General features: G+C 32.1%; 1 protein-coding gene across 1 annotated transcript; it reads right to left on the bottom strand.

Moving 5' to 3' along the window:
- Positions 1-268: 268 nt before the first annotated feature.
- Positions 269-20,331, bottom strand: LOC132722758 (potassium voltage-gated channel subfamily H member 7-like). Its single transcript, XM_060707304.1, has 14 exons — positions 19,895-20,331; positions 16,988-17,106; positions 15,650-16,019; positions 13,805-14,006; positions 13,242-13,439; positions 12,765-12,964; positions 10,264-10,363; positions 9,045-9,197; positions 7,545-7,738; positions 5,651-5,762; positions 5,185-5,334; positions 3,453-3,533; positions 2,730-2,922; positions 269-1,548 (listed from the first exon to the last, which is right to left on the bottom strand). Exons 1-14 carry the CDS (start codon positions 19,973-19,975, stop codon positions 1,356-1,358), a joined length of 2,346 nt encoding a protein of 781 aa, XP_060563287.1. The 5' UTR covers positions 19,976-20,331; the 3' UTR covers positions 269-1,355.
- Positions 20,332-22,435: the final 2,104 nt, after the last annotated feature.

The following is a 22,435-nucleotide window of genomic DNA, read 5'->3' as shown; positions in this document are numbered from 1 at the left end:
TTGCGCTTCCACGATGGGTGTCATTACCTTAATTAAGAAAGTTAAAACGCTAAAAATTTCGACTTTAATAAACGAGTACATGCATATATTGTTTTAATCTGATTTTCAATTGACTTGTTCTTGCACGTACAATTCTGTATTTTTATATCCGTAATTTGAGCTGTTATGAACCTTGCACATTTAAATTCGTTCTATTTTGGTTGCTTGGGTTTTGGGGTTTTTTTTGTATTCTTGATATAAGATAAGCATCAGTAATAATAATATCATATATGTTGTATAAATTTATTATTATTATCATCAATTACATTTCAAATATTATATCAAAAGCTGAGACATTTTGGTATCTTCTCTTTATACATCTCTAAATATAATAATAATACTCTGAAAGGACATATGCGCCATTACATATCAAACACAATGGGGGTTCAATGATATAAATGTTAGAGTAAATTTCGAATTTCAGCAATTTATAAATTGCCATACAGCAAGCATGTTTTGGTTTATAATACTGCAATATGCAAATTATACCTGTACACTTACCAACAGAGGGTGTTAATACAATATAGAAAGTGTACGTGTACATTGCAACGGTATGTAATGATGGGTTGGTCTACTTTCTTATCATTTAACCATGATTCAAATGTATTGTATTAACCAGTGCCATTACAAAACGTATATGGTACGAATGATTTTAACTGTTTTTTTCTTCTTCTTTTTTTGTTTGCAACCCAATTAATAAACATAGTGTTATCTGTTCTTAAACCAAACAATCGTGCATGTATTTGAAATGCTTCTAAGTGACAGTATGCCCATCAAATGATAGATTGTGAGTAAATATGTGAAAAACAAGATAAATTTATATTTTGCCATAATTCCTTTCAATCTTAAAGAAATTTCTATAAATATCCATCCGCATTTTCCTGAAACGTTTCGATTGATAAAAAACAGTGGGGCAATCTTTTTTGTATATTTAAGGCATATTTATATTTCATCCTAAACGTTCTTCAATATCAACTGTTGGTCAGCCTCCACTATAACAGACAATCTTTTGAAATATATTGTCAAGTCAGCACAACTTGCAAATTTACAAAACGAGCATAATGTCACTTTAATTCGAAATGAAATACTTCTTCAAACTTGACGAGGAAATGTTTTTGCGATATGAATGTTGTCTTTTTTTTAATTTAAAAAAGACAGTTGAAAGTTTCAACTGAAATAAATCCATTTTTTTATAATAATTAACGGAATTGGCGTTTAAATGGATTCTGAAAGTTTTTTTAAGTAGATAATATTTTGAAAATTATGTCTTTGTAAGTAATTAATGAGCAATAGTTTGTTTATAACTCTTTAAAGGATCACATTTTTTCAAGTAGCTTAGCGAGATCATTTGGAGACTTAACAAGCCGTGGACCACGTCTTGTTGACTGTACTACAGGCTGTCGAACCTGATCTGGCGCTTTTTCTCTTGGCATGCTAGGCTTGTGTCCCAGCAAAAGCAGTATATTGTCTACTGTATCACAGAGTTGGTTTTCGAAGTTTTGCATGCGACTGAAATACAAAAGAATACAGGCTACAACAGCTGTAAATCTTTAAACTATTTAAACCTGATTTTAAAGATATAGCTCTTAAATGTATAAACCTTTATCTCTGTCATGTTTACAGAAAGATTGCCGATGTCACGATAACTAAATTACATCTTTATATTGATTTAAGCAAATAACAATAATTCCATATTCTTTAAAAAGGAAAGTGACTGCTTTCAGTCAGTGAAAGATAGGAAATGTCACGATTATTTGACTTAAACAAACATGATTATATTATTGGCGCCGCGCCGAAGCGCGGCGCTCTTTATGGAATGAAATCAGATTTTGTGAAAGGGCGACAGCAACTTCTCGAGCCTTTTAGTCGGTCTTGATAAAAGCCGATCATTCCGAGCGGTATGAGGGTGCTTGATTATTAATTAAAAATGAAATGTCGCGATATGTACAATGAATAGCGAACTGGAAAATTTCGCAATGCAAACATTTTCAAATGAAATAACCTTTTCCGTCAATAATAAGCGCTCTTCGGCGTTTTTTTATTCATCATTTTGTAGTACACAGTTGGTTATTATGGTATGTTATTGTTTTACATGTATATAGAATGATGAGTGGATGACCTAAACATTCCGAAAATCTATTTATAGAGGGATGTACTCCTATCGGTAAACCCCGGTCTTTCCCGGTCTATTTTGACCAGGATTTACTAGTGATATCACACGTTTCTTGTATTAATATTGAAATCGGATTGAACAAGATACAAAGTTGGAGCAGTACCTCTAGACGATTTCATAAGTCATGATCACAAAGAAGACAAATATCGTTTTTTTCGCCGATTCTTTACATTTTTTATTTATTGTCGTATAAGTATTGGTGTGAACGTTTTAAAGTTCATGGGTGGAAAGGCGTGATTTGAGCATGTAAGAGCCTTGTCCGGTATATATCGGAATACAGTTTTTAGTGTGGTGCTCCAATCTTTTTTTTGATCTCACTCATTGAAATCTAGTAGTTGTACAAATATTCTTGAGTATTTATCATTTTTGTATAATTTATTATGTCAGTCAATCACTAAATTGACAACCTCAAAACTTAAAAGAACCCTAGTCATTTCCATAATTTTTTAACTAATTTTTTAACTAATTAATTTTTAAACATAAACTGTTAAATAAGTAAAGAATTTATTTTCATTACTTTGCTAACTGGTTGAGCTTGTTATCAATATCTTCGAGATTGGACTGTGAGATATTTCGCGCGCCCCCTGGTGGCGCCGTATCACTTGTGTCCCAGGACTGTGGCCGACTGCTAGACGGTGCTGTCCCATCAGATGTGTCCCATGAAAATCTGTTTGTACCAACCGATGCGGTCATGGGCATTGAAGTACTGGCTGCAAATATTGGAATTTATTTCATTTTTAAAAAAATCTTAAAGGAAAACGCAAAATTCAGTTTAAAACCAAATAACTTCTTATGAATATCATCTTTAAAATTATTTTTTTCTGATATTCAAATGCTCCATGATTCTATCTTAAACAAGAATTTAATATTAAAAGTGTTTAAATTATAAAGATTGAAGACGATTTTGTATAGATTATGCACATATTAAATGTTTAAATATATTTTGTTAAGTTTGTTTGGAGATACAGTGAACATATATATTAACGTTTTCCACATTACTTTGAATTTTTATATAAAATTTTATTTGTGAAAATCATGCCAATGTATGAACTGATTATGTGAGGAAGCTATCCAACTAGCTAAAGGAACGTCGGCTGTTCTACTCAGGTGCTTAAAATAATGCACGAAGGGGCACCTGATGCTTTTTTCAACCAGTGAAAATGAATAAGTCGTGATATGACCATTACAATGCTAGAGAAAGAAATATGCAATCCCAAAAACTGCATTTATCTTAACTAACTTGTATCAGCAGATGTGGTCCGGCTATGTCCCGGTGATTGCTCGGACGCTTTGACGGAAGTTCGTTTCCTTGAACTTGATTCTGGAATAAATATATTGTTTTGCCTGTGTTTCAAATGATAATAAAGCAGAATAGATTGCTTTCCTATTTGTGGTCATGAATATTTTATATACATAGGGATACTGAATGAATGTTATATTATGCCAGCATAATATTATTTTATTCAACTCGTTCAATACATTCAGTAATGAACCTACACGAATATAATATTCTATTTATCACATACCTACAATTAAGACTGTTTAAAGTGAAAAATTAATCAGTTTTCGGTGACGCGCCTATAGTTTAACGAGAACATTAAGCTCGTCTTCACACTATGTGTATAACGCAATATACATGTACATGTATGCGCGATCGTGCAATACCATATTGATCGAGTCGCAAAATCGGCACAGGTATGTAATAAACATCGTTATATGGTAATAATGAAAATGATTACTAAACTGACATTCTTTGCAGAATGTCACTTCTGTTAGAAAAAATTGAATACTCATATAGTAAGTTTGGTTGATAACAACATCGAGAAAAAAAACATCATTCAAAAGTGGTTTTAAGTAAAAGGTTTTCACTTTCTTAAATTTGAAAGGAATTACTCGATTGAGATTCTCCTTAAAATTTTGTAATGAAATCATTGATGAAGAATTTCAAGATTGGTGCGTATGCTGACAAAGGTCTTTTGTATAATAAAGTCTATAAAATGCTTTAAAGTAATGTACAATTTTCAACAGGTGTACGCAACTCTCTCACTGAACAAATTAACAGGTTTAAAATAGAGATAAATTAAGAATCCCAAAAGAAAGCCCAAGACAAAATTGAAAATGTTGCAGGCTCAGTTTGATTGAGCCTGTTCATGGAGGTAATGGAAAGTGCAAGTTACCGTTCACGCCCCTAGCACCGGCTTGAGCAAAATTTAACATTTAATCATGGTAATGGTGAAATTTTGAATTTAGAAACACCCGCAGATGTGTACATACGGTGGTTATCTGTGACACAGCAGTGCCATTCCATGAAAGGCGGCGTATGGTCCCAAAGTAAAAAAAATGCGTGTGCTCTAAACGAGAAAACAATGGGCAGAACTAAATAAAATGGAATTTTGACAGGGGATCAGCGGTTATGAAGCCTGCATATCACAGATAGGACGTCAAAAGACAAATTTAAAAAGCAGGCAACATCTCCTAAGGATGATTCAACATTATTCAAGTAGGAATACTAGAACCACCCAACAAGAAAAATGCCAAAAAGTAAAAAATAAAAGTACCACAAACACAAAGCGGCCTTCAGCTTTTCTAAGGTTAAATATGTTATTTTTAGATAAATCGTTTCATGTAATTATCAAATCGAAATGATTAAGGTTTCAAATTAAATTTGTCGTCGATAAAGTACATTGACAATAAAGAAACCCTTCGATACCTCTATCTTCTTGTCCGATCTCTATATGTAAATTTTTATCGAGGAAGATTCGTTTCCCAATCTCCTATTTTCAGAAACGAATGTCACTGCGCGCTATAAAAAGCTCTCGTAGGACTGTTTTGAACAAGGCTTAACAGTGAGTTGATGCATTTTTCCTAGGTCATATTACTGAAAAACTTTGTTTGAAACAGCAAAGAATGTTAATCAAACCAATAAAGAAATGCTGAAGACCGCTTTAAACGACATCTCATAGAACCAATACTTTTTAAAGATCTGTCTTTAAATGCTGTATTAATATCACTGTAAGCTTGTTGAGGAGATATCTCAAACGCTTTTGATGTCGGTTCTTCCTCACCCATTTGTGGTCCCGCCCCCGTCATACGTCTTCGCCAGGCAGAACGCCCGGTCCGCACTAAATAGTTCATGATTTACATTAAAATTTACACAGTGTCTCCATTTTTGAAATCAGTGTACAGTATATAACGTTTTCATATATTGAAATCAAATATTTCTTTTATACACAGTTAAAAGAAAAGGTTGTGTGATCAACATAGCAACTACTACGTATTTGGGACTGATATGAAAATTACCTGAAAACTTTTGAAAGCATGTCAATACATGTATATAGCAAAGAAAGAGTAGTAACTATTAATCAATTATGCAATTGGATATTAAAAAAACTGGAAATACAATTAATTAAATCACTGTTACGAATATATCAACTTTACCCTCGTTTTCGGCTTTTCGTCCCTTTGATTGCATGTGCGGTCTTTTCTGACGTATAAATCTTAACGTCTCATCATCAATCTTTGATTTCTTCCTGGTTTCAACCAATGTGCCCTAAACATAGACGATAAAAGATAAAAACTCAACCAAAGTGGCCTTAATAAAGACCAAAAACGATAAAAAAAAGTCAATCAAAATGTCCTAAATAGAGAGCAAATAAAGGTAAAAAACTCAACCAATATGCCAAAAACATAAACCAAACAACGGTAGAAAAAATTAACCAGTGTCCTAAATATCGACCAAATGATAAAATCTCATCCAAAGTGTCCAAACATAGACCAAACAACGATAGACGCCCCAAACATATACCAAACAACGGTAAACAAGAGGGCCATGATGGCCCTGAAGTCGCTCACCTGTATATAGGCCCCCCCGGAGCGGGGCAAGTTTAAACCCCAGGGCTTTTATTTGAATAAACTTGGTAGACACCCATTAGAAGATGTTTCATGCTAAACATCTAAGGTCTAGTTTGTTGGGTTTTTTAAAAAAAAGAGTTTTTAAGTTTTTTCTTTACACATATACTAGTATTTAAAAACAATGACACTCCTGGGGCAGGGCCAGTTTTGACCCCAGGGCTTTTATTTGAACAATTTTTGTAGACACTTACTAGAAGATGCTTCATGCTTAATATCTAAACTCTAGCTATTCGGGTTATTTCCAAGAAGATTTTTAAAATTTGCTATACACATATAAGGAAAATCAATGTCCCCCGGGGCGGGGCCAATTTTGACCCCAGGGCTCTTAGTTGAACAAACTTGGTAGACATCCATTAGAACATGATTCATGCTAAATATCTTAGCTCTAGCTCTTTGGGTTCTTTAAAAGAAGATTTTTAAGTTTTTACTATATTCATATAGGGAAAATCAATGACCCCCCTGGGGCGGGGCCAATTTTGACCCCAGGGCTCTTATTTGAACAAACTTGGTAGACATCCATTAGAACATGATTCATGCTAAATATCTTAGCTCTAGCTCTTTGGGTTCTTTAAAAGAAGATTTTTAAGTTTTTACTATATGCATATAGGAAAAATCAATGACCCCCTGGGGCGGGGCCAATTTTGATCCAAGGGCTTTTATTTGAACAAACTTGGTAGACACCCATTAGAAGATGTTTCATGCTAAATATCTTAGCTCTAGCTCGTTTGGTTCTTTAAAAGAAGATTTTAAAAGTTTTTACTATATACATATAGGGAAAATCAATGACCCCCTGGGGCGGGGCTAATTTTGACCCCAGGGCTTTTATTTGAACAAACTTGGTAGACACTCAGTAGAAGATGTTTCATGCCAAATATCTAAGCTCTAGCTCTTTTGGTTTTTTAGAAGATGATATTTAAAGTTGTTTTGCATGGAATTAAATTCTTTGAACAATTTTCAAAGGTGACCACCAAAGGAACATTCCTGTGAAGTTTGGATGAAATTGGCTCAGTGGTTTATGAGGAGATGTCATTTAAAGTAAAAGTTTACGGACGACGGACGGACGCCGGACGAAAAGCGATCACAAAAGCTAAAAAAAATTAACCAATGTACCCTAAACATAGACCAAACAACGATAAAAACTTAACCAAAGTGTCGTATAGATCAATTAATGTTAAAACTCAACCAATGTGCTCTAAATTTAGACCAAACAACGATAAAATTTCACCCAATGTGCTCAAACATGGACCAAATAACGAGAAAAACTCAAGAACCCATGTAGCCTTTACATAGACCAAACAACGATAAAATGTCAACTTGGCGCTGAGAAGCGTCCTTCTTACCGATACTTTTTACAAAAATACAAGGATACATTAATATTAAATAGAATTGGAAATCATAAGATATTATACAGATAACATACCCGTTTTAGGTTAAAGGTAACCTGTATCTTATCCATAAACTCCTTTTCAAATTCCGGGTAGCTTGTTAAAGTTTCTTTAAGCACGTGAAGCTCGATCTTGTTTATATCACAGTAACTAAGAGCACGGACAAAGTAGAACGATTTACCCGAGCATTCCAGGTCATTCAGGTCGCCGCCGAATATGTCATCTTTCCCTGCAACAAAGGACAATACAGCGTTTAAGGAAACTATGAACTTATGTACTATGTACCTATGAGATACCTTGCCCGCTGGCGCCACGGCTGCTCCCTGCTTCTACCAAGCCGGAACGTCCCTGGTTTTCAATAGTAATATCAGATAATATGTATCATGTTTTTTTATAAATAAAACCTTGGTGTGAAACTTTATACTATCTATAGAGATATCGAGTAATGGATCAATAAAATTATACGACATAGTCTAAATAACTTAATAATTTACAAGTTAAATTTTTAAACTATTATATTTAGGAGATAAAAATCATCATGAAACAAAGAATATATGTAACATATATTCGCGATATTTGTTAAATAAATATTGTACTTAATAGTATGCTTTTGAGTGTATAACTTTATCCGTGAAAACTATTAAAAAAATAATTTCACACTTTTCAAAGAGCAGACTACTTTTTATATTTCACCCATGTGGTACCTCACTGTTAGTTTTGCTTACAATTCCTACTATATCAGGCCAGGTTAGAGCAAAACAAAGCTGAAACTAATTAATAACTTAAGTTACAAAAGTAATCAAATTCAATTAACAGATTACCAAATATCATCTATTTAATTTTTGTTTTCATTCATAACAGTCTAAAAATGACACTTCCTTCAATATACAAAACTTCTCTCGATTAAATCTAAGCATATTTAATTATCTTACGAGCAACAACTTTAATTCAATGTTTACAAGCAATGACAGTCATCAGCCAAAAACATTAGTAAACTACAAAAACAACTTTAAAAATGGCGGACTACTTGTTGCTTCGGATAGCCTAAAAATACTTCTGCCCGATTTAACGGATAAAGACTCGGCATCGTGTAACTTTTCATCCCCTAGAATCTTTTGTTTGATTTATAAAAACAAACATTCATACATGATTTTTGTCTAAAATAAATGATTTCATCAGCATCTAATGTTGATTTTTGAACTCCACTCTTCATGTATTATGAGAAATACGTCTAAAATTGAGGCTACCAGTAGGGAAAACAGATTTTATTATTCAAGTTAATATTAAGGAAATGTCATTAAATCTTGTATTTAAGCATAAACTAAAAGAAAATTTGTGGTTTGTGTAAGATGTAACTTTTTTTATCTAAGGAACTACCAAGCCAGTATGAGAATACTGTTTTTTAACCTCATGAGATGAAATAAAATTTCATTTTACACAAAAACAAACAAGTATCCTCTATATCTATACAAAATCGTACGAAGGAAATGCACTCTTATATCGTGATTTCCCTTTTCAAATTATATCAAAATAACCTAATATAGCCATGACGTTATCCTCTGTCACAATCTCCAAGGAGCCGCGTGCGATGAAATACAGAGCTGTAAGAATATCGCCCGGATGTATTAATGTATCGCCAGGGGGCGCGTGAGTTGTTTTAAACTGCAGAGATAAGGCACGAAGACATCCTGAAAAGGAAGCAATATACCTCAATAATTAAAACACTGGTGCAAAAGACAGTGTAATTATAACAATAAAAATGGTAAATCATCTAAATTCGTTCTACTGTGCCTCAGTGACTGACTTATGCCAATAAGCTTTTTTTTTATTTAAGAAGAAAACAAAGATGCAAATATCATATAAATATGTTTGCCATATTAATCAAAACAGATAGGGGGTCACGTTCATTCGCGATACATTATCGAATTCCTATCTCAGACTGTATTTAAAATCTTATATTTTAAACATTATTTCATATGTACAGAAGGAATAGATAAAGAGCAGGGATAAACAAGAGACAAATAATTTATTTTATTGTTAGAATATTTAGGAGAGATCAAATCATTGCAACCGAAACAGGTTTGTAAATAGCAAACATAATATATATATTAAATTAAAGTTATTATGTTATATCGTTACAACGTCCATCTTATTAATTTAAAATGTTACAATGTTTTACCCCCGTCAAACCGAACTTGAGATCTTACTGCGTTCAAAGGGCTATCTAGGTCGCAATGGTAACGCTACAAACGCCTTGGGGTCGAGTTGAGAACGACTTCAAAAATACCAAATTATTGGTTGTGGACGCCGAGGCACAATGTTGAATACATATATGCAAAAAACAAACGCCGTGGCTCGGCGTTTTCAGCGCGTTCATCACTGGACTGGAGCGCCCTTTGAACGCCCGGGTCGCAAGAGAAAAGCCGTGAACAACCCAATCGCGTACAGCCTAAGAACGTTAAGAACATATAGGAACATATTAACGGCATAAGAATTTCATTGGAACGCCCTATGAACGCCGTGTAAACGCAGTACAAAATTCAATTATGTTTTGGAAACGCCCAAAAGCAGGACGTCGTTATGACAGCTTGCCGAAATGCCCAATTCTCCAGAAAACGTCATCGGGATTCTAGTACAGCAGCGACGCCTATAAAAATAAATAATGAAAATTGATAATGAAAACAAACAACAGCGGTTTAGGTCGGTTAAAGAGATCCATATCGGTTTGACGGGGTATTATTTACATATACCTACCAGTAGATGCCTTTAGGAAGGCTGGACAATTATTCAGCAGGTTTCTATTAAGGTGAAGGCATATATCTGCTTGTAGGCACTCCGGAAAACTTTTCAAAACCTGAAACAACATATTCCAAATAAAATGCTTATAAACTTAAAAATACTGGTGTTGATCCAATAAAACTACTTTTAGATACTGTCTGATTAAAATGTAATGACTCGTGGGGCGTGGTCGGAAGCTTGAGTTTATCACTGTTGTTCATGTAAATAGTCAAACATACCGAGTGTTGAACATTTTTAAATTGCTATGTTGGCAGATCTTTTATGAATCCGTCTTTATTGTTTTATACATAACACAAAGCACTAGTTACTTGATACATATTTGTTTTATAGAATTGTTAACATACTTAGCTTGTTATTGATTGGTTTCAGATTCTTCCAAGTAACACCAAAATTACTAACCTGTATAAGGTGGCATTTACCTAAACGGTTCTTGATAACTAAACCAACATTAATATTTATTAGTAAAGAATTGCCATTCGCTCGAAATTGTTCATCCCCAAAGCCCCGTTTTATATACATGTATAGGTATCTAAGACAATTTAAGAATTTTGAATTAAGTCAATACTAAAGATCACCAAGGCGTATTTATGCAGCTTCATAACACTTGACTGAACGTTTCTTTCGAGATTTTTTAAACATTTGATATTAAAGAGTAACCCATTATTATTTTGGTAATAAACTAACGTCAAAGAATTTTTTTATAAGGCCCCATAATCCAAAACTTGGTTTACGCTGTGTGTACACATTTTCTAAATATGTTTAGATATGTTAACCATACAAAAAATATGTACAGTGTCAAATATGAAATACTGATAATCAATTTGTGTTTAGGTCGACACTGCTGCTACACAGTCGACACACTAATTTTGATTAATGGTTGCCAGGACGATAAAATAACTACATCCTATGCAGTGTATGTCCTCATCATCTTAAATGCATTTATGTATATTTCAAAATGAATACTCTTGTAGAGTAAGCATCATCGCTGTTAATATTCATCTCGATATTTGCAAGAAACAATATCTTCAGTAATACTTCATCACTAGAATAAAAAATAAAAATCGAACATTGACAAGAGAAGAGTCAAAGTAAAATTACAGAATACCGCCAATATTCATCTCTCAATCAAGCCAAATTGTATCAAATTACATATTATTATTGTTTCTTCCGTAAATAAAAAACACCGGGACGTACACTTGTGTGCAAAATTATGTGTGCTTATTTTGCAGTATAGCAATTATCTTGTCACGAAAGCATTAACAAAAGAGTTCATGGTGGTAATTTTCTTCCTCCAAAAGGTGAATAAAAAGACGATTTACTGGAAGACGGCAAGTCTTTTATATATTTGACAGCAAACTTTTGATCGACTAAGCTATGAAAAACTGTCGGAAACAATGCATTGGTGCTTGTTGAAAAAAATGCACCTCTTCTACTTTAAAGTGTAGCGAATGAAATATTTTTTATATTGTTTTGTCTTGATATATTAATTTTATGAAAATTGTTCAATTAAAAAAAGGTTCGGCAATGTTCAGAAATTTCTGGCAAATCTGTAACAAGTATTAAACACCCGAATTTAAACATTGTCATTGAATTGAAAATCTAATAAAATACAAGTTGTGAAACCACATAAGTATGAAAGGAAGATAAAAGCTGTGACTTGAATTGTCTAGTATAGTTTTATACTTGCCAGTTATCAGGTTATATATATCTTTGTACATAGGTTAACAAAGCGTGTATGTTTCATTAAATGTGTCTAGCCAACACAAGTCTTCACTTTATACGATAAGTGTATAATATCAGCTTGTTCCATTATTAACATAGATGATATCAACACAATAAAAATGCCTAGGAATGAAAAACAGGAAAAAGAACTTCTAGCAATGCTGTAACCTAAACTTTAGTGACTTTTTCTGCTGCTTTGTATTACACACATATTTCGATTAAGTGCGGACTTGATGTTTTCCGCATCATTGATTCCATTATCTCTTGTGTTAATAATAAGATTAATTAGCCTTTATATGAACAGACTCTAATCGGGCCTGCAAGTCTCACAGCATTTTGTTAATTTCATTGCTTCCGAAGGATCTACCCTTTTACAGATTATGATATCTCGCCATAAAGCTAAATGAAAGTAAGTGAACCATATTTGACAATTAGTTTCATATGACAAGTATGTTCAAGCATTAACTAATAAAAGACAATTTTAACAGATGCCAAACAAATATATTTCTATCGGTTTCATTTTTCATGCTTCAAATTTTCGTATGTATAAAAAATAATTTTCTGTCTTTATGCATATTCTATGCAGTTACTGCACGTAAAGTTTGCACACATTTTATTTTTTCCAGATAGTTCAAGAAATATAGATTCATATATGATATATAAATCTTTATTTGTTGGACAAACCGGTATTATTATATATCTTTACACGGAATTTTATCTAAGTTGTAACCCACCGTGTTCATGTCAATTCCATTTGTGTATGCCCAGGTGTGTTGAAATGACTCTTGAAGGCGATTTGCTAGATTCTTTGGTAGATGATGAAAGTTAATGAATTCTTTTATACTCTGCATTTTCTCGTGATACTCGTCCGTTCCCTGATAAACGCGCATCATGATAGAAGAAACGTTCCCAAATATTGCCGCACTTAGTAATGCTGCAAGAAATGTGTTTCCAATCAATTGTTTTTTTTTCCATGCGAAAAAAACTGGATATATGATAAGATGATTTACTTCAATGTACGTCCATTAGATATTGCATTTTTAAAAATCAAATAGATAAGCAACCTTGACTAGTTAAACTAATTCATGAATTACACCAGAAACGGGATTACCTTAACATTTATATAGCAATATTTATATTTAAAAACAAATGTTTTTATTATCAATCTGAGATTCTATATTTGTGGAAATTATTTAAGAAATGTCACTTACATCCAAGCATCATGGCAAATATTGAAAATATTTTCTCAGCATTTGTGTTAGGTGATACGTTTCCAAAACCGATTGACGTCAGTGACGTAAATGTGAAATATAACGCTGTTATGTAATACGTTTTAATACTTGGACCACTGTCCGTGACGTTGGCAACGTATGGTTCATTAATACTGTTAGCTAAAGTGTCTAACCATCCTAAAAATAGAGCATTGACTCATTGATTAGATTTCACATTGCAAGCTGGTCAGTTTGCTGATCTATTAAAAGAAAAAACGTATTACGACCTTTGCTAAATTCATTTTGTAATAGAAATACGAAAATCAATACATTAATTTATTCCTTGTTAGTTCATTATCATTTTCCAAATTACATTTGAGAATCCTTCAAGACAAAAAAGCACATGGATTATCCAGTACCGCATTACGTGATTATTTAAAAACGCATGTTTGCCTTTTCTAAAGATTGAAAAATGTAATTATTTCTGAGGCACAATGTGTCTTTAATTAAGGTTAAACATTTATTATTGTTAATCCCATCATTGGAATATTATTGGCACCTACCAATGGCATTATCGAGATGAGGCCGTTCCCAATATGCTATAGCATAGAAAACGCAAGCGAGCCAATGTCCCACGAGGGAGAATGTCACCATCAGTAAAAGTAGTACGGCAGCTCCGTATTCAGCAAACTGTTCTATACGCCTTATCACTCTCAGTAGGCGTAGTAATCTGGCAGTTTTCAAAATACCCGCAATAGTCATCGTCTAGAAAATCAGAAAAAAAGATACCCCGATAACTTACTTCAGATTCATAGAAATGAATTGATTTGTTGCATTGATATTCAAAATATTCGTCAGCAAAATACTAGATAACTGTTCAGCGACAGTTTTAATGATGACGAGAAAACTCCGTCGCAGCATTAATGTTTAATTTGTTTATTAATATGGTACGAGCAAATAAATAAATTACCGCTGTCCTCCCTAATAACACGACTCCAAACCCTCATTTAATATATGGATCTGGATGCTTTACTTGTAAAAAATGCCTATTAGATAGTTAATCCATACTTGGAATGAAAGAAGTTTATGAGAGGGACATTAAACACAGAAAAAAAAAACGAAAATCATCACGTCGCAGCCGGGACTCGAACAAAGGGATCTGGATTTCCGGTCCAGTATGCTATATATATTTAGGAGCGAGTTATAAATATTATGATTGTTATTACTTTTATACCTTGCAGACACAAGCAAATTATACTGCATACATCTAAGGCAGTAATTAAAAAGACAACCACAAACATCTCGCCCTTAAAAGATGCATCGAAATGACTGTAAAATCAGTTTCAGTGAGAAATCACATCAAGTTACAGGATCATGTGATTAGCAGAAGACATCTAAAATAGCGTTAATTTATTGCCGTGTCACATCGTGTTATCTGATTCCAATAAAGTGTCGGAATAATGAATGTTATTTATTAAGAAGATTTCTGGAAGACCAAAGTACGTTAATAAAACTTGTGCAAATCTCATAAATTTTGTCAGAATTTCGACCAAAGTGTAAAAAAGAATCTTTCATTTAGAACATTTAGATCATTTTCAAGTTCAATCTCTACCTCAGAATAATAATTTTATCCGATGTTTATATTCAAGAATGATCATTATCAGGATTTTGTTGAAATAAATGAAAAGCCACTACGTAACTGAAATAATTAAATGAAAAAATGGATAGGAAAGAAAATTTACATGTACATTTAGGGAGAAATCATAAGTTGTTTTCTTATCAAAAGCAATATTAAAAAGTTGCCGATTCGTTTATTTATGATTTGTGAACTTTAAAATAAGCTCTTCCCTGGAGGTATTGGTCGGATTTAATTAAAAAAGAGCAGATAATGAAATAATACTAGCAGTTTTTTACTTAAAAAGATCAACACAAAGCCCGAGGTTTCATTCATTATAGAAGTTCTTCCATTGGCTGAATAGTGAAAGAAAGATATTCAATCACAGATGGCATGCATTCATACATTCTTTTCATACCATTTCACTGACACTTGCTCTTGGGAGTACGGTGAATGGATAACTTTAAATAACCTTTCATAAACACACTACGTCTAGAAACGTTTGTATGCACTCATTGCTTTCAGTACTAAATAAAGATTGTGGCATTTTATTACTATCAACTCTTTATAAATGAACATTCAATCTATGGTTTTATTTTTTTTATTGATTTTCCCCTTTTTCTCTTTGCTTCTAATTATCCTTTTATTGAATATTTCGATTTTTGTCTATAACTTTCCTTTTTATAAACAGTACCTTACATATTATGTGTCTTATTACTATCACAGAAAAAAAATTCACTGCTCTCTTCGAAAAAAACCCACAAAATAAAAGTATTTTTATTGCTATACTTACGTCACTTGTTCCAGATCCAAATAAAAGAAGATCAAAGGGTACCGCCGCTATTGTATCAATGACAAACCACCCTTTCACGTAATTAATTGCTATTTTCTTCTGGTTGGTAACCACTTCGCCATTATGGAGATATGTGGTCCGAAAATTGATTAGAATGTCCGCAATAAACATAAGGTCAACAATGAGGTCAATGATCACAAGAGGATTGGCTGTAGAAGATTCCGGACTCTCTGTTCTCGTGACAGCATCTCGATTACGTTTCATTGTGGCATCCTCCTCGTTTAGTAGAAAGGCAGTCTGATACGGCGTGAATACAGCTGTATAGAGGACAAGTATCAACACTACCCAGTCCCAAACTGCTTTAAATGGACTAAATGAAACAAGAAAATTTATATGAATAGTACAATTGTTTGCAATATCAGGAAGAACTCATTTAGTTGCACAAATTAATTATACATATTTCATCCTAGTCGAGTATTTTGATCAAATTTCTGAACCGCTCTTAACTGTTTTTTTGATATGATATGAAATATAATGAAATACCTTCTGAAAGAAATCATTCATAAATAATTTAAATAAGGAGTATGATGTTCGAAATTCATTCAAACTAAATTTACGGTATTTTAATTGTATAAATACTTTAAATTAACTAATAAATAATAATGTAGTGATTGAACATAAAAGAATGCACAGACCATAAAGCATTCTGCACTACTTGTTCAGAAAAATCTTCAAATTTATATATAAAACATTTTATAATGATACAAATGCATTTCTTTTAAAGAACATTTGAATAACCGTTTAATAGTAACAATTCAATATGCATATGCATAAAGGAAACCATCAATTAAATGAAAAATAATTGAATGCAATACTGATTGAATTCGTGATGGTATCAATATGCTTGATATTACGGTATTACTCATTTGTTTATCACATCATATTCAATAATTCACCGAACGATTTTTATATTTTTATTTTTTGTTGGGTTTTACATCGCACCAACTCATAACAGGCAATATGGCGACTTTCCAGCGAAGACCTCAGGTGCCGTTCCGTGCATTATTTCAGGAAGGAACAAGTTTGTGAGTAGAATCACCGACGTACCATAAGGTATCTGGATAGTTCACATGAAAGAATCAATAGTCCATGTCGGATTGGAACCCACAGCGGTGATGGGCAAGTTGTTTGAAGTCAACGACCGTAACCATTCGGCCACGGACGCTCTTAAAATATGAATATATGAAGCTTAGTGAGGTAAACTGCTATTTGTTGATGACATAAAATAAATTCAATGTAACTTCATGTCTAAATATAATAAGCAAACGGGTAATTTACCTGTAATGTAATATAGTAAACTCTGGTTGTTGTCGCCTATATGCTGCACTGATATCTTGTACTGGGTCAAGGGTAGATGGCGAATCGGAACCACCAGACAATTCCTCACTCTTCGTGTCCTTAAAATAAATAACTTTCTACATTATCATTTTACAAATCTTTCCGGAGGCCGGTCTGTTTTCAGTTTGACTTCCTGTAAAATTTACAGGGAAGAACTGAATGAATGTTAACATTTCATTGGTCATTTTAAATTTACAATCTGAAATCTTGATATCTGACTGGCATTTATAAAATTAGTAAAGTAACAAAAATGATTGTTCTGACATGGTATTCGCGTCTAATTGTTCATTTGATCGAAACGAACTATCTACATTCATTAGTTCTTTTACTAGCAAGTTTGATTTCAAATACTGAAGTTATGTTAACCATGCCATCTCATACTCATAAGTTATATATTACCATGTACCCTCCTACAGATTATTTTACGCTGCTTTAACGAGTTATAAATTCTGTCAAACATTAACGAAACCACCACTTTCAATACATTTTCCATACAACAAATGTACAATCTTCAGTACATATACTTTTTAAAAAAACATGTTCATATAAGTAAACCATTTATACAGCCCCCTTCCTTCCACAATTATCTAGCCCGAAACAAAGAGACGAACAAACTTCAGAAAATGGTCTTTGGACGTTTAAAAAAACGACAAAGATAGGTAAAGATTGGTTCAGAGTAAAATCAAACAAAAACTATTTTTTGTTATGAAAATGAAGTTTGACAATTAATTCTTGCAGATATGTATTGTTCATTGGAAAATGTTTAACGATATAGCCATGAATTTATGAATTTCACGAACCTATGAAATTTTAATTCTAAACGAAACACAGTTTCTTCTTTTACGAATGTTAGTAGCTTAAGCTTTACCATGCGCCCTCCTACAGATTATTTTACTATCCCGGTTAAAAACAGTTAACAAATATTAACCCATTCTCGGACTTTTCAATGTTTCTTTACAAAAGTAATCGCCACCACGATTCAGGCAAAGGGCTGCTCTCCTGTTATAGACGTTCATCACTTCATTTGATAGCAGAAACTCAATATCACACTGTAATAAGATCACTGATGTGACAACAGTTAACAATTATTAACCCAGGATATTCATTACACCTCTCAACTGATACGTTTCTGAAGCAATAATTGTGTTCATTTAAAGTAGGAGATATAAATATCAAAAGAACATCGTAAATTCCTAGACATGGATATTAAAGTCAGCATAAGTTACCAAAACGAAATCAATACAATACAAAAAAGTCTGAATCTGAAAATTGTTATGTTATCCAATCAAAGTAAGGCATTCATCAATTCAAAACAAAATTTCTTTATCATTTTTAAATTTTTCTAAAGTTGATTCTAAAGAAAAATGAAACAGGGAAAAATGATCTAAGACAAAGACGTTGTTTTGCATACAGTATTTTGTACAATCTGCAAATAATTTGAATCTACATTATAATACCAATAAATTTCAAATTTCAATAATGTAGAGCGTGCATCAAACTGTTTAATTTAAATGGTACCTGTTAGGAGAAAGTGAAATACGGCAATAAAGTTCATAAACATGTAAGTAGAAACAGGTGAACTACTTATATATATAAGCCGAAAATCCTTGGATAAATATAACTTTATACCATTGAAAATATTGTTTATTTTGCAACTGTTAAAATCATAGTCTTTATAAATAAATAGCTCTTATTTAACGTTTTTTCTGTTTTTGTTTTGTTTTTGTGTGTTTTTTTTCAACCGATGTAATATCTTTTTTCTATTTCTTGTTCTCTTTTCAAAAACAGGGGAAGAGGAAAACAATATATAATGTGTTATATCAACACATTTCTGCAAAAAGAAAAAAGAAAACAAATATATGTTCAATATAATAATAAATAAATAAAGCACAACATTGTTGATCGAGGTATTAATGATTAGATAAATCTTATAGACATAAAGGAAACAAAGAAAGGGATAAAATACAAGTACATTAAATCAAACCATCGTATTCTAAAATATTTAGTTATTTCCATCCGTCAAAGAATCGACAAGAACGCCATTATGTTCGTTTTTCTCTCCAAAATTATTGATGCAAATATAAATGTCATGAATTTTCGATTAAGGAGCCGAAGATATTGTAATGAACATAACCAACAATTATTTAAGTACTAATAGATAAAGTACTATATAATAACAAGTTTAGTCTTTAAAATACTTTTTTTCAAGCGTGGCAATTAATAAGTTGTTTTGCCCGAGGTCTACACAAACAACGAAATCGATTCAGTTTCGTCGTGCACGTGACGGCCCATTCCATATTTATATTGTCATAAATATTTCCATAGTTGTTTTTGTAATTCTTTTGTAAGTTATGTCATCAAAATGAATACTTTTGTTTGATATTATAAAGGGTGATTCGGTGAAAGCAGTCTGCATTTATTTAAAAAAACTAATGCTCTCTGAATTTGTTTTTTTGTTGTTGTTTTTGTTGTTGTTGTTTTTGTTGTTGTTGTTTGTTGTTGTTGTTTTTGTTGTTGTTGTCTTTTGATGTGATTGTTTTTTTAAATAGTATGAAGTACCTTGGGTATCTCAAAGAAATACTCTGAACAAATGCATTAAAGTACTTTTCCATTATTATATACGGCTTTCTCCTCGACAGTTTGCGGTTGTTAAGCAAGATCAGTTAGCTTCAGAGCCTGTCCTCCGAGGTTGTTACGCGGCAACAAAACCAAAGGTTGTAGAATGATTATGAAAAAGTTGAAAGACTGTCTTTATAGTGACAAAACTGAACAAAATATTTTACATTTTTGTTAGAATCAATGTAAATAATTTTAAAATAATCATTGTTTTAAAAGAAAGAATCATACCTTTCGACGTACAATGCTTAAAACTCTTGATATCGCAGGTCTTGATTTCTGCATGACAACGAGCTTTTTATTTCTTTTCATGCCATAAAGGTTAATTTTTTTCACTCATATGCTAGCCTACATTATGTCATCAAATATATTGCATGTAGTTAGTCGTTCTTGTCATTGCAATGTTTATATTTTTATAGCATATATAAAAATTACACATTCTCAACAATTATGATAAAGCGATAATATAAGTTTCAAAAATTATATTTTTACACTTTTCGCAGTCACATACAATTTATAGGTAAACATCCAATTTTTGAAAACATAAAAACAAATCTATATCTCTTTGGAATACACGTAACTCCAAAAATATCATATATTTTATTCGCAAGTTTAATATCGATATTCAGTTTTGACGTTTAGCTCCCAGCATGTGTTAGTTCGTGAAATAAAATCAAGACACTTCACTGAGAAGCAGCAAACTGTTGCACATTCTACAATTTGGATAACTTTTGACTGAAGAAGAAAAACCGATAATGGAATATGAGCATTACTTTTAACTTTATCTTGACGCCCAAATATTTCAGCCTAAAACAAGAATGAATATTAATTTTCGCTTCCTTTTCTTTAAGTTTTAATTTGAAGATATTACTACTTGATCGTAATCCTTGTTGAAATAAGCAGATCTTAATTTGTTAAAGTCTTGGTCATATGATTTACAATGATAAGTAAAAATGAAATGTTCTGTTATATTTATGTTTGATACATTACATCGATTTTGATCTTTAGACCAGTTTATTTTCATACTTTTAGACGGAGAACGTAAATGAAATATTGACATTTTTATAAGCATTGTGGTAATAAAAAAATATTATAAATAACAGAATCAAAAACGAAGGTTTGTAAATTAAGGGTTTGGATTTGTCAATGAAAATGAATTCATACAACATGGTTATCAATGTCCAAAATGTTCCGGCATATGGCTACGATGTAGATACTATTGAAAACAACTTATATTAAAAAAAAATAGTAAAAAACAAACAATATGACATGATACACTAACGTCATTATATGATCTTAATATAGCTGCAATCTCATTGGTCCAAACAGTAGTCAACAGAAGTTTTTATACAATAATATTCACTGGATGATGTATTATATTCCCTGGCTAAAATTGGATTTTTCCAGTCTAAAAATAGATTGAGACTCATATTCAATGACCATATATCGTAGACTGTTAATTACACGTGATTATCAAAAAAAATAATTGTTGCGTTTTGTTCTTTATGGTATATTTCTCGATTCTTTATGGTATATTTCTCGATTAAAATATCATTACTTTACTATTTTAGTTAAACGTTACACCGCAATGATGAGTTTAAACTTGAATTACTTTTGTATGCGCAACGTTAGCGTAGTTGTTGCACGCCTTCCATGTGCGTCTTTTTTCCTGCGCTTCAACGATACAGACAAAAGCTGTACTTGTATAAGGTTGTACTTTCTGTGATTTTTAATTTTTTTTATAGCCTATTCATATAATAAAACAATTATTGACTAGTGTGCCATTAAATATGATGTGATATTCACCGGCAAAAAGTCATACTGACCTCGGCTTACGCCTCGGTCAATATGTCATCTGCCGGCAAATATCACATCATGTTCAATGGCTCACTAGTCAATAATTGTATATTACTATATATGATAATTATATCCATCTGATTGAAAATTTCACGTTCTTGAAATAAATATAACCAGCTACATCCGACTTTTTTCTTTTCTTTTCCTTTTTGTAAGGTTTGCCTAAATGCCTCAGAAATGCTATCATTTTTTTTTCAAAACCTGTTTATTTGTTTGATATTTTTTTCAGTTTCTAAAAACATGCTCATTTGATATATATATGATTTATTATTCTGTTGGAAATTGATATATTTAAAGTATGGAAGTAAAATACTATTTTCACATGTACAGCGCTACCCTTTTCAGCTGTTAAATATCTGACATGCTCTTAATCTATTATTTAACAATTATCTAATACGTGTTTATCATTTCTAAAGAATTAAAAGAAATATGGGTTTCTGAGGGGTAATGTGCCTTTAAGCTTTTTGACCACATTTGACCAAATGAAACAACTGATTTTAGTTCTTTAGTTTACATTGTATTCTAAACGCATTTTAATCTCTGGCACAGACTGATTCAATAACATTCTAAAAGGCTCATTATGCAAACAAAAAAATAAAAAAAATGATTTTATTTTCATTTATGTAAAGCATTTAATTTCTGGTGTTCCATTATAGTTTCCTAACGGTTACTCACTGGCCGAATACCAGCATCATCATTTGATTCGGTTGCTTTTAGGCAATTAGTACAGTTATAATGTTGTTTTTTTATTTTGTATGGAAGCAATAATACTACTTTAACATTTTGCTACTTTTAATTGATTCTGTGCCTTTATAAAAAGGAAAAAAATAGACCTTCAACATTGAAGTAATTGATTCAGAAGGACCAGGCAAATAGTAGCTAGTGTCTTTACTTTCCTTAATTCGTATTTTCCTC

Source organism: Ruditapes philippinarum, unplaced genomic scaffold, assembly GCF_026571515.1.
Source record: "Ruditapes philippinarum isolate M1 unplaced genomic scaffold, ASM2657151v2 ctg11375_1_1_1_1, whole genome shotgun sequence".
NCBI classification, from domain to species: domain Eukaryota; kingdom Metazoa; phylum Mollusca; class Bivalvia; order Venerida; family Veneridae; genus Ruditapes; species Ruditapes philippinarum.
Note: the sequence above shows the minus strand (reverse complement) of the source record. Positions and strands in the feature narration are given on the sequence as shown.

Excerpts from the sequence above, each read along its gene's own strand:
- LOC132722758 (XM_060707304.1), bottom strand. The coding sequence starts at position 19,975 with ATGAAAAGAAATAAAAAGCTCGTTGTCATGCAGAAATCAAGACCTGCG. Across the intron at positions 10,364-12,764 it reads ATGGAATTGACATGAACACG|GTTTTGAAAAGTTTTCCGGA; the intron begins GTGGGTTACAAC and ends ATGTTGTTTCAG. Across the intron at positions 3,534-5,184 it reads TAAAGACAGATCTTTAAAAA|AATCAAGTTCAAGGAAACGA; the intron begins GTATTGGTTCTA and ends TATTTATTCCAG.